General features: G+C 41.8%; 1 protein-coding gene across 5 annotated transcripts in view; it reads left to right on the top strand.

Moving 5' to 3' along the window:
* Positions 1-15,385, top strand: part of DYM (dymeclin) — a 385,584-nt gene that overhangs the window by 331,194 nt on the left and 39,005 nt on the right. For 4 of the 5 annotated variants that reach the window (XM_048851023.2, XM_048851027.2, XM_048851022.2 and 1 more), the window contains one exon: positions 10,850-10,963. In XM_048851023.2, the coding sequence (XP_048706980.1) occupies positions 10,850-10,963 (114 nt within the window). Of the gene's footprint in view, positions 1-10,849; positions 10,964-12,133; positions 12,232-15,385 lie in introns of those variants that run through there. The other variant, XM_048851024.2, reaches the window with a different exon arrangement.

The raw sequence follows: 15,385 nt of genomic DNA, 5'->3' as shown, positions 1-15,385 counted from the left end.
CACCGTATCTAAACCTGAGCATAATTGTTATCTTTCTGTGGAAAAGTAAATGAAATGAAAACCACGAGTGTCTGAGTATAAAACAAAACTTGTTTTCATTTTTCCCTTCAGTTTTAATTAACCTGCTTTATAATTACAGATTGCTGTGTACCAAAATATTTTCCTTCTCCCACTTCTCTCTTAATTGTGCAATGCTGATATCCATGCCATGTAGTCCTTATTAGTTGCTCCTTTGACATTTGAGGTCACTAATGAGAAGAGATGCACTAAAATTGTTAAAGAAGCTCTTGTTATATGAGACATTACAAATACAGCATTTGAATACCCATAGTAATTCCAGGAGCTCCCTTTGACTTCAATAGGCATTCTACATGCACAGCATGGTTTCCAAGATCAGACTCCTAATTATCAGGAATTTACTGTAATTTTGTCCTACTAAGAGCAATGGATTCAAGCTGCTGGAGCTTTAAGCTCTACAGCATGTTGAATTTCTTGTTGCAGTGGTTACCTAATTTTTCATGTGATGTTACTAAAAGCCTGTTTGTGAGTCGTGTATTGGGTTACTTTTACTTTAAAATACCACAGGAGTTTGACACACTTCTAAAGATCCATAAGCAAAGCCATTTTCATTCTTCTCTGAAGTGGCTCAATTGCTGTTCTTTCTCCTCCACCCACTGTTCTCATTTTGCCAAAGATTTTTGAGGGGTAGAGTTCAGACCTCAAAATGCCCCAGGGTCTTTTGCAGCTACAGTGTTCAAAGGATGTAATGATGCCGGATTGGCGAGGAGAGGTGACCTATAGTACTTCATTTGCAGGTTGTGGGAATGGGAACAATGTTCCATCTAGACAAACACTAACTGAATAACTAACTAACCTTCACAGTTCCCCAGTGAGGTGGGTAGCCTCTGTACTTATTTTATCAAGAGGTTTGTCTTGTCTGTGACCACGCGAGTCAGAGGCAGAGCCAGGAATAGAGCCCTGGCATTGCTGCCTGACAAACCCATGCCCGCTAGGCTACGCCTTCTGTGGAAGACAGAGGCGTTCTTCACAGTTAAATGTGGATTTACTAATGTAACCATTTAAACAAAACCCTTTAATGTTAGGATATAGGATAATGCCAGGCAGGTTCTGAAGCCTTCTAACTATTTAAAGCCTTCCAAGGGAGTGTCTTGAAGTTTTAAATAACTTCTTTGTTAGGAAAGCAAAGATGTCAGAAATTTTATTTTTAAAATGTACCTGTCACCAGCTAGCAGATGGTGAGAGCTGTCAGCTTTCCCATCTGAATAAATGATTGGACTCAACAGACTCCTCTCCTCACCCCCAGTCCAGAAGTAGTGCCTGCACAGTCGCCCTTCCCTGGAGAAAAGAATCAGTCTTTTTTAGACTGTAGTTGCGAAACCATATGGACAAGTCCTCCCAACACTCTCAAGAGAGTAGTAAGGAGTATTACCCCCACTTTACAGATGGAAACACTGAGGCAATGAGGTTAAGACCACAGAAGGCGTAAGCATCTGAATAGAGCCCAAGTGTCCCTGACTCCCAGAACTGTGCTCTTGCCACTACATTTCCCTTCTCTGCTCTGTGGACTTGATCCTGCCATTATATGGTTCTCAGGGTGCTGCAGAGTGCATGGAGTCCTGTGGGAGGATGCTGACCACCCTATGGAGTGGCACACAATCTAAAGCCCATCTTTGTGCAGGGATTCGCCCATGCAGCAGGAAACAGCCCCCCCCCCCCATGGAAAGTTGGTGCCAAGGATGATTTAATGGCTTCACAACACTGCAAAGGGGGATTCCATCTGGAGTCTCTCTCTGACCGGCAGTGGTCAGCCAAGGCTGGCCAGCCTTCAGACATGCCTCTTCTCCAGCAGCTGCCCAGTCCTTTTCTCTTTGACCACACTAAACATTCTCTTTGTGTTTCGGGTGCAGCTGCCCAGTCCCTGGCTACATGATGGCCCCTAAGCTTCCAGCTGTAGGGATATTTGGCAGTGGGAGGGCATCTTCCTCATGCCTTCTAACTCACTTGTCTGACTCTGCAGAGATTGTGATGCCACATGCCGACTCCACCCATCATCACCCTTATCTGACCCCTACCACATGGCAAAGGTGTGTAGCTCTCCACACCAGGTGCCACTGGGGACTCCTGCTAGCACTCATCACTTATGCAGACCCCATTCGTGCAGTACCGCTACTCCTCGCACAGCTGGCAGGATCAGGAGTCACCAGCAAAATCCTGCTTACAGAGTGGAAGCATTCTCCCTTTACACTGGACATAGGATTTTTCCCACTTAAACTGTAAGCAGCATGAAAGCGTTCAGTGCAGAAGGTAGCTGATGGTTTATCCAGTGTGAAAAATCTGTAGAGTTTTTCATACAGTGGTCACTGTTAAAAACTTGCTCAGCTGCCTTAGATAACTAATAACTTTGTCTCAGTATTTGAAGTATTCAAGTTATTCCCTAGAGGTAATGTTGCAGATACCGATGTAACCTCTATATTTATGGCAGGTGTTTAAGGGTAACCAGAGTAAAAAGCACTTTCCAATGTAAACTTGACATTAATTATATTTCCCTTCTCTGTATCTTTTATAAACAAATTAGTAGTCACCATCACAGTATGACTGAGAACATATGGGCACACTTATGACTGGGAACATATGGGCATACTGTAAACAATAGACTGAAATCAAAATACCTTCCATTTACTATTAATTTACTTTTAAATTTAGAAAGTCATCTTCCTGGGATATTGTGTATCTTGTTGAGCTAAATGGGATATTCTTGCTCTGGCTCATCTAGCACAGAGGAATGGTATGATTTCTATTCCGACTTACTACTGAAACCCCGCATTGCAGACTGTGTACCTGTCTTTATTCCACAAATGATCCCTAATTTGGTAAACAGCCTCATATGTCCCTGGAGTTTGATAGAGGCTCCTAACAGGTAATTGCTAGGGCTGGACCTGTGCCAGGAATGTCATGGAGAGTCATTGACTTCATTACTTTCACGACTGCTGTGAGAGTTGGATGGATGTGATAAGTAGTTGAACAAACTTCATTAGGAGCTGCTAAAATCCTTGTTTGATAGGTAGGCTGATAGAGAGCAGGAGCTCAGCAGCATCAGTGTGATGATGAAGATGATCAGCCCAGTGTTTTCTAGTGAGAACTTTAATTCCGCGGTGTGTCTCATGGCTCCCATCTCCCTCCCTAGTTAGAGACTTCTAAATTAGGAGATTTGGCTTGGCTCTAATATGGCAGCTTTTATTTTTGGGCCTGTTATTACAGAACTTATACTGCGCATGAGCACTCTTTTGCATTAAAAATGGAATGCAAAGGTTATTTTTGGTACCAAACACTGTTAATGGCTTGTGGGGTTTCTTTTGTTCAGTTAGGTTTTTTTTACTACATTTCCACTTTCTGAAAATGTATGCTGGAAAAATTGCAGCCTTGCTGATTACAAGAGTCTGTTGAAATATTCCCAATGAAAGATTTTTCATGATAATTTGCCTGGTTTTGATTTGTAAAACTTACCCAGTACTGTAGCATTCTTACAATATTTAATAATTTTCCGTGAAAGGGTCACTTGAAAATGGTCCCAGAGTTCCACAGAAGGTTCTCAGATTATTTAGTGAACCTACTCTGAGCTTTAAGGTCCCGCCAGGTGTGTTTACTGTTACTTTGGGTTTGATGTTGAACCTTTTGCACAGTTCTCATTGCTGATGCCTGAGGCCACTGTTGTTAGGGCTAAAGAGACAGAGGGTCTGTTTCACCTGTGCTGCAGGCCAGTAGGGGCCAACAGCAGTCACCATACTCTAGCCATGTGTTACTTTTATGTATTGATCTATGTCTTGCTAAGGGATCTGCTTAGGTGAGGTGCTGATCCTTACTGTCTGTTCTCATGAGATGTTTGTTTTGTCCCCTTCTTCTTTTGATTTGCTTGAGGGTTTGGCATGTTACTCAGTGTGTGATGACCCATGCTGCAAATCTAAAATATCAAACCTCGGAATATAAAAGTGCCTTTCTGTTTTCACCATTTTAAAAAAGTCAAGATTTTTGTATTTATTGCAGGCTATTTTCCTCTTTCACAGAGTTAACCTTGAAAATTGTGGGCTGAGATGGCAGCAATGAATCCTGCTGTTGTTTTTATCTCTGAAAGAAAGTTGAGTTGTGAGATTGCTAGTTAGACAGACAGTGGGTCTGCACTGCAAAGGCTCACAGGCTCTGCAGCACTTCAGCTTAACCTGAAATAGAATCCAAGCTGAGGAAATGCAGATGAGTGGATATGTTTTTAGAAGCTTTGGTTTTTAATACGCATTTTATAAATATTTCTTTATTTCAAAATGTCAAATGACTTCAGCAGACAGGCAAAATGATAGACATTTTGGATTCTCTGCCATTTCTTAAAAAACACCAAAACACCTTTATCATAAATTACACTTGCAATCTAGTTGTGTGATATGAAAAGAGGAACTAAAGGTGCAGCTCTACTGGGAAATTGACAAAGTGGGACAAAAATTGTTTAGGCACTATTGTCAACCAGGCCAAACTGCTTTGAATACCCATTACAGAAAAGTGCTTTCTGTAATAGGGGAGGGAAGCCGTTTGGCCCTGACTACACTGATCACCAAAGATTATTCAATCCCTTTTAAAGGTTGGGCCAGGGTGGAGGAACAACTTTTTACCATGGGTCATCTTCTTTCTGTAGACAGGATTCTTGTATATTTAAATTTGTAGGGCTTTAAATAATTCCGAGGGACTAGCCTGGGTTGCCCGTTTTCATCTTTGAAGTTACTTACTGTTTCCATCAGACCAGTTGCTCAAATGATTAGAGAGAACAATCACTTCCAAGATATCAAAATGGACACTAAGGAATATAAAAGTCCTCAATACATGGAAACTATTCTTCTTTTGGCCTCAAACCCTCCTTGCAAAAGGTAGAAAAAATGTGTGTTTACCCTCAGGTTTTAAAATAACTATGATAAAACTGAAGCACTTTCAATTTCACAAGCCTTCTTTTAAGTAAGCAAGAGGTTGAGTTGAGGTTTCAGTTAATTATCGGGATTTATTTAAATATAGTTATTTAGGAGTGGGATCTAGTTAAGCATCTTGACCACTGGAAAATACAGTAAAAGCTGTTTTATCCAGCATATTCAGCACCCCACACCCCCTCCTGTGCCCCAACGCACTGCCCCGAGCCCCCTCCCGCACCCACACTGCCTCCCAGAGCCCACGCTCCACACCGCCTCCTGCGCCCCAACCCTCTGCCGGCCCCACGCCAACCAGACTATGAACCGGAATTTCAATGAAGATCAGAAATGATGATTTATAGAGCTTTCCGATTGGTGAAGTGCTGGATAAAACGGCTTTTATTGTACTTAGCTTTTATTGAATAACTCCTAATTCTAAAAATGATTTTCTGTCTGTAATGAATTATTTGTATCTGATTTTTCCTTCTTTTTCTTAAAACAAACAAAAAACCAGTCTAAACTACCACCCACAACATCTTACCATAATACATCTGCACGTTTGTTTGGATTAATAAACTGTATAAAATCAGTTACCTTGTGTTACAGCAGAGAAGTGGCTTGGAGGAAGAAAGGTGGTGTTCTTCTCTCCAAGCTGTTTTGTAGGTTCCATGGTTTTCTTTGCCCATACTGGTTGAATATTGAACAATACCGTACCACTGTTGTTGTTTTTTTAACCATTCACCTCAACACATGATATACCTACCTATTCATTTCTCTGAGAAGCTGCCATCAAAGTCAGACTTGAGCTATGTGGCTTGAAATACTTTGTATACTATGCCATATATACAGGTTTCAGAGTAACAGCCATGTTAGTCTGTATTCGCAAAAAGAAAAGGAGTACTTGTGGCACCTTAGAGACTAACCAATTTATTTGAGCATGAGCTTTCGTGAGCTACAGCTCACTTCATCGGATGCATACTGTGGAAACTGCAGAAGACATTATATACACAGAGACCATGAAACAATACCTCCTCCCGCCCCACTCTCCTGCTGGTAATAGCTTATTTAAAGTGATCATCAAGTTGGGCCATTTCCAGCACAAATCCAGGTTTTCTCACCCTCCGCCCCCCCCCCCCCCACACACACACACACAAACTCACTCTCCTGCTGGTAATAGCCCATCCAAAGTGACCACTCTCTTTAAAATGTGTATGATAATCAAGGTGGGCCATTTCCAGCACAAATCCAGGTTTTCTCACTCCCCCACCCCCCTCCAAAAACCACACACACAAACTCACTCTCTTTGGAGGGGGGTGGGGGGGTGAGAAAACCTGGATTTGTGCTGGAAATGGCCCACCTTGATTATCATACACATTTTAAAGAGAGTGGTCACTTTGGATGGGCTATTACCAGCAGGAGAGTGAGTTTGTGTGTGGTGGGGGGCGGAGGGTGAGAAAACCTGGATTTGTGCTGGAAATGGCCCAACTTGATGATCACTTTAGATAAGCTATTACCAGCAGGAGAGTGGGGTGGGAGGAGGTATTGTTTCATGGTCTCTGTGTATATAATGTCTTCTGCAGCTGTAGCTCACGAAAGCTCATGCTCAAATAAATTGGTTAGTCTTTAAGGTGCCACAAGTACTCCTTTTCTTTTTGCAGTTTCCACAGTATGCATCCGATGAAGTGAGCTGTAGCTCACGAAAGCTCATGCTCAAATAAATTGGTTAGTCTCTAAGGTGCCACAAGTACTCCTTTTCTTTATGCCATATATAGTGCATCTCTTTTTTTGTAAACCCAGTGGTTCACTTGGGAGATTTTAATATTTGGGTTAAAAATGGAATTACTCAACTATGCCATCTAATCGATAACTATAAGGTCCTAACACTTAAACAATTGTATATTTTTATCTTAATATATCTATTTATTTAGATTTCAGTCTTAAACTCCACACCAAAGAATACCCATCCAAAGCTCTGTGTGCTTTGACATACATTGAAAACACAATATTGGAGATAAAAGTAAAAATTGACCAAAGCAGCAGCTCTTCCTCCCACTTACCTCTATATGAAATACAAGATTACTTACACATATATTGGTATCTTTTCCTCATTGTTTTACACAAAATGGTGCACACAATACCAGGATTGCCCACAATTCCTTCAACAGAAATCATTTTGTGTGGAGCGATCTTGTATAGCTTGGTTAGATACATGAGGTAACTTTTTTGTTCAGTGAAGCCACAAATACACATATTAAAACATTGTATTGTATTTAGGCTAGACATATCAAGATTAAATATATATATATATATATATAGAGAGAGAGAGAGAGAGAGATCCACTTTATCAAGTGTTCACATGCTCCCAGTGTTTTTGGGTATTTCCCATTATTTAATTAAACGCCCATCTTAGCCAGTGAGCTGTTAGCATTATTTGCTTAACAGAACATTTCAAACATAATAATTTTATGTCCTTTGCGTAACACATTGCTTAAGGACAAGATATTTATGTGTGGTGTAAAAGATGTGTCTGTTGGTTTGTTGGGACTGACTAAAAGTTAAAAGATTTTGTAACTTTATAGGTTTCAGAGTAACAGCCGTGTTAGTCTGTATTCGCAAAAAGAAAAGGAGTACTTGTGGCACCTTAGAGACTAACCAATTTATTTGAGCATGAGCTTTCGTGAGCTACAGCTCACTTCATCGGATGCATACCGTGGAAACTGCAGAAGACATTATATACACAGAGATCATGAAACAATACCTCCTCCCACCCCACTGTCCTGCTGGTAATAGCTTATCTAAAGTGATCATCAAGTTGGGCCATTTCCAGCACAAATCCAGGTTTTCTCACCCTCCACCCCCCCCCCACACACAAACTCACTCTCCTGCTGTTTATAGCCCATCCAAAGTGACAACTCTCTACACAATGTGCATGATGTGGTCAGTTTGGATGAGCTATTGCCAGCAGCAGGAGAGTGAGTTTGTGTGTGTATGGGGGTGGGGGGTGAGAAAACCTGGATTTGTGCTGGAAATGGCCCACCTTGATTATCATGCACATTGTAGGGAGAGTGGTCACTTTGGATGGGCTATTACCAGCAGGATAGTGAGTTTGTGTGTGTGGTTTTTGGAGGGGGGTGAGAAAACCTGGATTTGTGCTGGAAATGGCCCAACTTGATGATCACTTTAGATAAGCTATTACCAGCAGGACAGTGGGGTGGGAGGAGGTATTGTCTCATGATCTCTGTGTGTATATAAAGTCTGCTGCAGTATCCACGGTATGCATCCGATGAAGCGAGCTGTAGCTCACGAAAGCTCATGCTCAAATAAATTGGTTAGTCTCTAAGGTGCCACAAGTACTCCTTTTCTTTTTTGTAACTTTATAATGACATATCCAAACCACTTTTTTAACTGTATTATTTCCCTTTAAATCATTGCTTAAATTCTCTTGTGAAAAGGATACCTGCAGTGATTGTAATATAATATTTTTGTATTTAATTTGTTTTGTACTTTGCAATTTCCAGAGAAGATTGCTCTGCAGCCTGGCAAATCTACCTGTTCTGAAAGGAGGCAGAGTTTGCAGGCTCAGGGCAAAGGAGTGCCTAATTTGAATCCCAAAGTAATCAAACCATCAGCTGTCTTTGTTTTACTAACAGCAGCCCAGTTGTGAGGCATAATTAGGTTAATGGTTCCTGGCTCCAGCTGTGTGTCTCACTCAACAGAACAAAGGCAGCTCCGCTGAGATTTTATAATACAGTACGCTTTTTTTAAAAAACTTGGAGATGATTAACAAAGGTTACTTCAGAGTGCTAGAGTTGTAAAGCTTCAGATGCATAATGTGGAATTACTGCTTTTCTAAAATGACACACACAGTTTCACCCATCTAGACTGCATCCCCACATTACAGGAACATGTACACAGACGTATTTGCATATGGAATATGTACACTGATTTGGGTATTTGCATATGGAGATAGTCAATTAGACATCCAACTACTCACTTGTGCATGCAGACTTGTGGTATTTCTGTAGGCCCAGTAAGTACATGCAGTTGTGCTCTGGGAATTGGGTTCTGAATTATCCCCCTTTTTCGTAGAACTGCAGGCAGGATCTTGTGTCCTTGGTCAGAATTTCTCCTCTCTTCCCTCTTGTACACTGTACTGTGCTTCATGGTTGCCACCATCTTCCAGATGAACTAATGTCAAGTGCTTTAGGTTCTTTGGGGATGAAAGGACCTAGAGAAATGTAGGATGACTGAATTATTGTTCAGTGTTGTTCCAAATCAGGAACTGGGGCCGGACCACCTGCTTCTACTGGAACCTGAAGGTGAATGATGGGGCTGAACCCCTGACTGACAGGGCAAGCTGGACCAGAGAAGGGAGAATAAAATATGGCCAGTGGGATGCATGAGGAGTTCAGAACTTTGGGGGAGCAGCAATAGGAAGGGACAAACAGGGTAGACATGTGGGGAACCTGGATGTATGCTTAGTTTTAATCACTGTGATTTGGGTACCTCTGAAGTTCCACTCTAGTGTTGCCAACTCTCGCAGTTTTAGCACCATATTTCATGATTTTTTTAAATCCCCAGTCCTTGGGAGTCATGTGATTACATGCAAATCTCAGTTTCCATTTTTGAAAACAAAAGTACATTTCTGGCCATCGTGGTTGTGGAGAAAAGCTTGAAAAGTTGGACCCTAAAGGCTCAAAATGTAGAGGTGCACACATGAAACTAAAAAAAATTTCCTGATTTGGAGGGACCTGACTCATGATATTTGGACACTTGGGATTGGCGATACTGCCAGCCACCTGTCTATGGACTGTGATTTGTGTGGGTTTTGGATCTCTTCCCTCCACACTCCACCTTTATTAACACTGAGTCCCAAACCCTGTGCTCCCTGGGTGCCTCGTTTCTCTGCTCACTCTGCCTCTGGTTTAGTTACGTTGATGGGTTTATTCTATTTTTCTTTAACCCCAGTAATCACCCACTCCTTGGGGCTCAGCCAGCTTATAGCTGGAGAGGCAGAGAGCCAGGGCAGTAGTTTGTTCAGTGATTGTTCTCAGTGTATGGGTCTGGGAAGAGTGCTCATTTCCCAGTTTTCCAAGAGCAGCAAAATCTCAAGCTAGCACCAAGATACTACTTTGAATGTGAGAGTTGGCATCTCTGAATACTTGGGTCCAACTGTGATGGAAACATTAATCTATCCCATTTTCTAAAATTGATGCTTTGCTACAACCACAAGTTATTGGTCCTGAGGCAGGAATCATTGGATAACATTTTATGGTCTGTATTATGCTAGAGGTTAGACTGCCAAAGCAAGATTGTTCCCAACAGTGCTTTTGCTAATCCTTTCTCCAGTCTAGTTTTGAAATTGATTTTGCAATGTGACATCCACTGTGAAGCCTTAGGTAGTCCATGAATTTGTTTCAATAGAAACTGACTCGTTATAAGCCTGTTTCAGTCACATTTTACCCAGAAGTTTTCTTGTATATATAACAGTGGAAGAAATAAATCAGGTATTGCACAGATTTCTGTTGTTTAGGAAACTTTCTACGTGTGCACATTAGCAACATAATATATATGAACAGAATGTCAACAGATCTGTTGATGCTGGCACTAAAAATTGTAAATCTATTAACTGAATTGCATTGCTAAATAAACTGAATTAAATTAATCATCCACCAACATTGACCATTGAAGAATGCTGATAATTTTTATTAACTTGCCATAAATCAACAAATTTCTTGATTGTGGCGTAAGTAATTACGAGTGCTTTGAAAAGAACAGTTTAAAGATATTCTGATCAAGAGAGGGAGAGAAAATGATTGTTTCATTCGTAAACTGGTAAAATTATCTCTTTCTTGCACTTGTTTATATGTTATCACTTTCTATTACAGGTGATCAGCTTTTTCAGCTCACGGTTAGAGCAAGCTGGAGCCCAGCTGTCAGTGGAGAGAGTTCTGGAAATTATCAAACAAGGAGCTGTTGCATTGCCCAAAGACAGACTAAGAGTAAGTGGTGTCAAAGACTTAGTCAATTCAAATGTAATGTTCCAATTAATTATGTCAAAATGTCTTTTTTCTTTTGAGGTCAGGTCATACAGTACTGCATTATGGATTGTAATATGCTTGTGTTTTAATTTAAAATACCTCATTAGTTTGGACTGTAAGCTTATGTTTGGATTTTGTGTGTGTGTGTGTGTGTGAAATGTATTTTCTTGATTTGCTAGTGAATTTTGGTGCCTACGATTTGGAGAAATTAGAACACGTCCAAGGTGGGGCTTTCTCATAATGTCTCAGAGATGGAGTCTTTTCTCTTTGACCACACTAAACATTCTCAACCAGGCCCTCCTCATTTCCCATTTTTACTACTGCGTCGTCATCCTCTCTGGCCTTCCAGACACCCACATTGCTCCCTTCAAGTCCATTCAAAACATGGCTAAGATCATTTTCCTGACCCATGGTTTGGGGGTAGGAACAAATGGTCTAGTGGTAACAAGCCTAGGGCCTGGGTAATCCTAATGTTGCTCAGCCACAAGCATCCTGGGCGAGCCACTTAATCTACCCAGAGCTTCAGTTCCCCATCTGTATAATAGGGATTATAGCACTTTCCTACCTCTCAGGGGAGTGTTATGAGGGTAAAATCCACTAATGATTGTGTGATACTACAGAAATGAGGGCCATATAAGTACCTAGATAGGTAGATGTAACTCCTGTATTTGAAACACTCCCCCTTCTCCACTACATCAAATAGATGCTTTGTAATCCTTATATTTAAGGCTCTTCACAGCCCAACCCTCCCTCAATATCCAATCTTGTATTACTGCATTGTTTCTCTCTACTGCTGTTCCGCTGACAATGGCACCTTCCAGCACCCATTCATCTACATCTTACACCACCACCTTTGCACTCTCTTCCATGCTGTCCCTTACGCATTGTACTCCTTCCCCTGTCTAGTCTATAAAGCCACTACTTTGTCCTTCATCAGATTCCTCCTCCAGATCCACTTCTAGTGTGGTACTTTCAGGAAACTATCGACTGATAACAGTGTATGGCAGAGGATGAATGACCAGTTGTGACTGCTGATATTTTATTGATTTGTATCTTATTTAAAAAAAAAATCCCAGGAACCATCTAGCTGTGCATGTAATTAGCCTATGTAAGCACATGTTTTTGTTACAGTTTCCTTCATCTTCCTTGTTCCACTTCCTCTGGTACCACAGAGACTGTCTGAAAATGAACACTACATCTTGAGTCATTTCCATTCCATGTATGGAATTGTTTAAGAAAAAGCATTCTTGTATGAATAAATAAAAGCTCCAGGTAATCAAAAGATTAATAGTGTTGCTTGACATAAATTCATTGTTAGATAGTGAATTGAAGTACACAAAGATCTGAGGTTTATTCATTACCTTTTTCCAAAAGCCACCCAAGTTAGAGACAGGGCAGGAAGAGAGGCCAGGCATTCTGACTGCCAGTCTGCTACTCTGATCACTAGACAACACTCGCTCCCAAATACTGACTTTAGTATTGTTGCCCCATTGCTGACCAAAGGTCAGATCAAAGCAGGTCAGTTTTTTGTCTGGAGCAGATATCAGTGATTCAGAGTCAAGGTTTTCCTTAGTGTGTGTGTGTGTCTGTGTGTTTGTTTATAAAATGTACACAAGCCCCATTTTCTCAAGTGGGTGGTAACAAACAGTAGCCCAAGCAACTGTCTCTTGCAGAAACCTCAGGGCAGGCCCCTCAGCCCTGTCCCTCAAAAGAAGCTGTTTTGTGCCTCTGTCTCTCTCTCTCTCTGTCCATGGCGCCTCATAGCTCTTCCTGTTGTAGCCCCTGACTTTTTCACCTGGGAAACTCCTAGCCCAAGGCTAGAGTAGATGCCTGAAGGGCAGCTTCATCATCTACCCTCTTTTTCTGCAGCAGCACTGCGCCATAAAAAGAACCTCAGAGCTTCAACTACCAGACAAAGGAGAGTGCCTTAATCCTATAATACCGTGAATGACTCTCTGGGTATGGCACTGCATGCCATGGTTAGCTCCGTCCACAGGGAGTTTCGTCTTGAGTGCTCAAACATCAGTAATCCCTGATGTTGAGTGAGGTTGATGAACAGTAAACAGGCCCTGGGGTGGAAGGGTGAGGACTGAAGCCGTCCTTTCCCTCACTGACTCAAGGCAGACACGCATCCTGGTAGCTCCATTCTTGACTCGGTTATTGTGGGCTTAGTGGAAGAAATAACTTCAGATTAATTAGATTTACTTAGATTTTGAGCATATTGTTGGAGCCATTGTTGAAGTACGAAAAAATGTAAACCAAAAAAAAAGCACTTGCAGCCATGACCCTGATCTGCACAGTGGCGCTTATGCATTTCACTGTACTCCATGCCACTCCTCGTCACTTTCACACTGGGAAGTGGCATGTGACTGACAGGAACACATACCTGTAACTCAAACGCAAATGTCAGATTGCTAATTAAATTGACCCTTTTAGGTAAATATGTGAAAAATCATCCCCTGAATCAATTTGGCAAATACATGCCAAGAACTGGAGGCTCTGTGTCTTAGTATCCTTACAAGAAGCAACCTCACTGCTCTTCAAGATAAACCTAGTGTAATTAACATGACTTTAAATCATGTGCTTTTAGCCATACACTGTGTAAGTCAGGGAAAGTCCAAGCTGAGTAATTAGCCTTTTAGAAGACTCCTGCATAAACAGAGAGATAAAGGGCAGGTGCTGAAATCAAGAACTGGTTATTTCTCTTTCAGCCTGAGAGAGAAGATAAATTAAGCTAATAAGCCTGGGACTGAGGTGGAAACCACAGCTCATAGATAGAGCTGTCTCCTTTGCAGACAAGCAGGCCACAATCCAGGCTCCCTTTTTTATTGCAGAAGCTTATTAAGGGCAATTTAAAGATCATGGTGATAGGTGAAAATTGGTCTTCGTGTCTCGCTCTCTCTTTTAGATTCACAAGTTGTCTTTTCTTCCTTTCAGTGAATCCTCTGTAGTTTGAGGATTAGGAGCGTGAGAGAAGTGAGACTGTGTCTGGAGTCTGGGATTTATCTCAGGATTTTCAATGGGAGTTAGCCAGCAGATAACTGCTATTTTACAATAAGTGGGAAAACTTGTTCTGAATGCCAGATATTAACTGGAAGCTGACATTTGGGTTCATGGAGTGAGCACACTTGAGAGACCACATTTCATGCTTTTGAAAGAAATTCCCCACTGGCTAAGCCATTTAAACTAAAATCATTTTATTTTTACAAGCACTTGCTTAAGTTGGGTTTCCGCCCTGCCTGATTTTTCCCACTGCGTTGATTTGTATTTGCTTCTTTTTTCTCTGTTTCTTTATCATCTCTCCCTGTGCTCGACAGAAGCAGTTATGCTCTTATACTGTGCCTCTCTGATATGAGTCAAGCATGTAACAGTCATTAGAACTTGTTCTAGTTTTACGAGCAATAAAATTCACTCAACAAAATGGAAAAGGGAAAAAACCTTTCTCCGTCCAATCCCTGGACCCTGACTGAACAAAAAACCAGGGTTTGAGTGTTCAGGGCACGTCTCAGGGTATGTCAACAAAGCATTTTGGAGCGAGCCTCCCAGCTCAGGTCGCTTCCGAGTCCGAGCTCCAACCCATGCCTCAATTTCAAGGCACTGTCTATACAGCTATTTTTAGGGCACTAGCATGAGCCCTGCTAGGCCAAGTCTGTCGACCTGGGCTGGGAGGTTCACTCCAGAAACCCTGTGTAAACATACCCTCTGAGGCTTGCTCCTCTCTTAGCTGAGCAGTTCCAGGTCCTTCAACTCCTGTTTGTTACATCGGAAGCAAGCCCTTAGTCACCAGATAGCAGGGGGTAGGGAGGGAATGGGAAATTGGAGACAAGATAGTTCCTGAGTGCTGCCTAACAGCTGTCCCAGAACTGCAGTACAGCCTTGGCATACCATCCAGCTGGTTTCAGGAGTACTGTCAACCCCAAAAGTTAGTCCATCAGAAGACAGACAATGAAATTGTGGTTATAATTAAAATAAATCGTGGTTTTGGGCCAAGGTGGCAATGGAGGACTCCGTCTTCTGGCCGCTAAATTGTAGGGCTTGTCTGCACTGCAAAGTTAACTCGAGTTATAGCTCAAGAGTTGCCCCTAACTTGACTCTTGTCCATGCACAAAACCTTTAATTTGAGTGCAGTGGTGCTTTTCACTCAAGTTGACTGGCCCAAGAGAGGGGGTATAGACTTAAGCTAGAGTGAGCACAACATGTCTGCTGCTAACGTAACCACTGCAGCATCGACACTGGCTAGCATCACTCAACTGCCTCTAATTCTCCAGTGTTTTCCCACAAGTCCCCCCATGCGCTCAGAAAGGACAGACAAGTTCTCCCACAATACAGTGTGAAAGAATTCGTAGAGCAGCTTATCTTACTGCAGTCCTAAAAATCCTAGCA

The sequence above is a fragment of the Caretta caretta genome, chromosome 5 (genome assembly GCF_965140235.1).
Source record: "Caretta caretta isolate rCarCar2 chromosome 5, rCarCar1.hap1, whole genome shotgun sequence".
In the NCBI taxonomy this organism is placed as follows: Eukaryota; Metazoa; Chordata; order Testudines; family Cheloniidae; genus Caretta; species Caretta caretta.
Note: the sequence above shows the minus strand (reverse complement) of the source record. Positions and strands in the feature narration are given on the sequence as shown.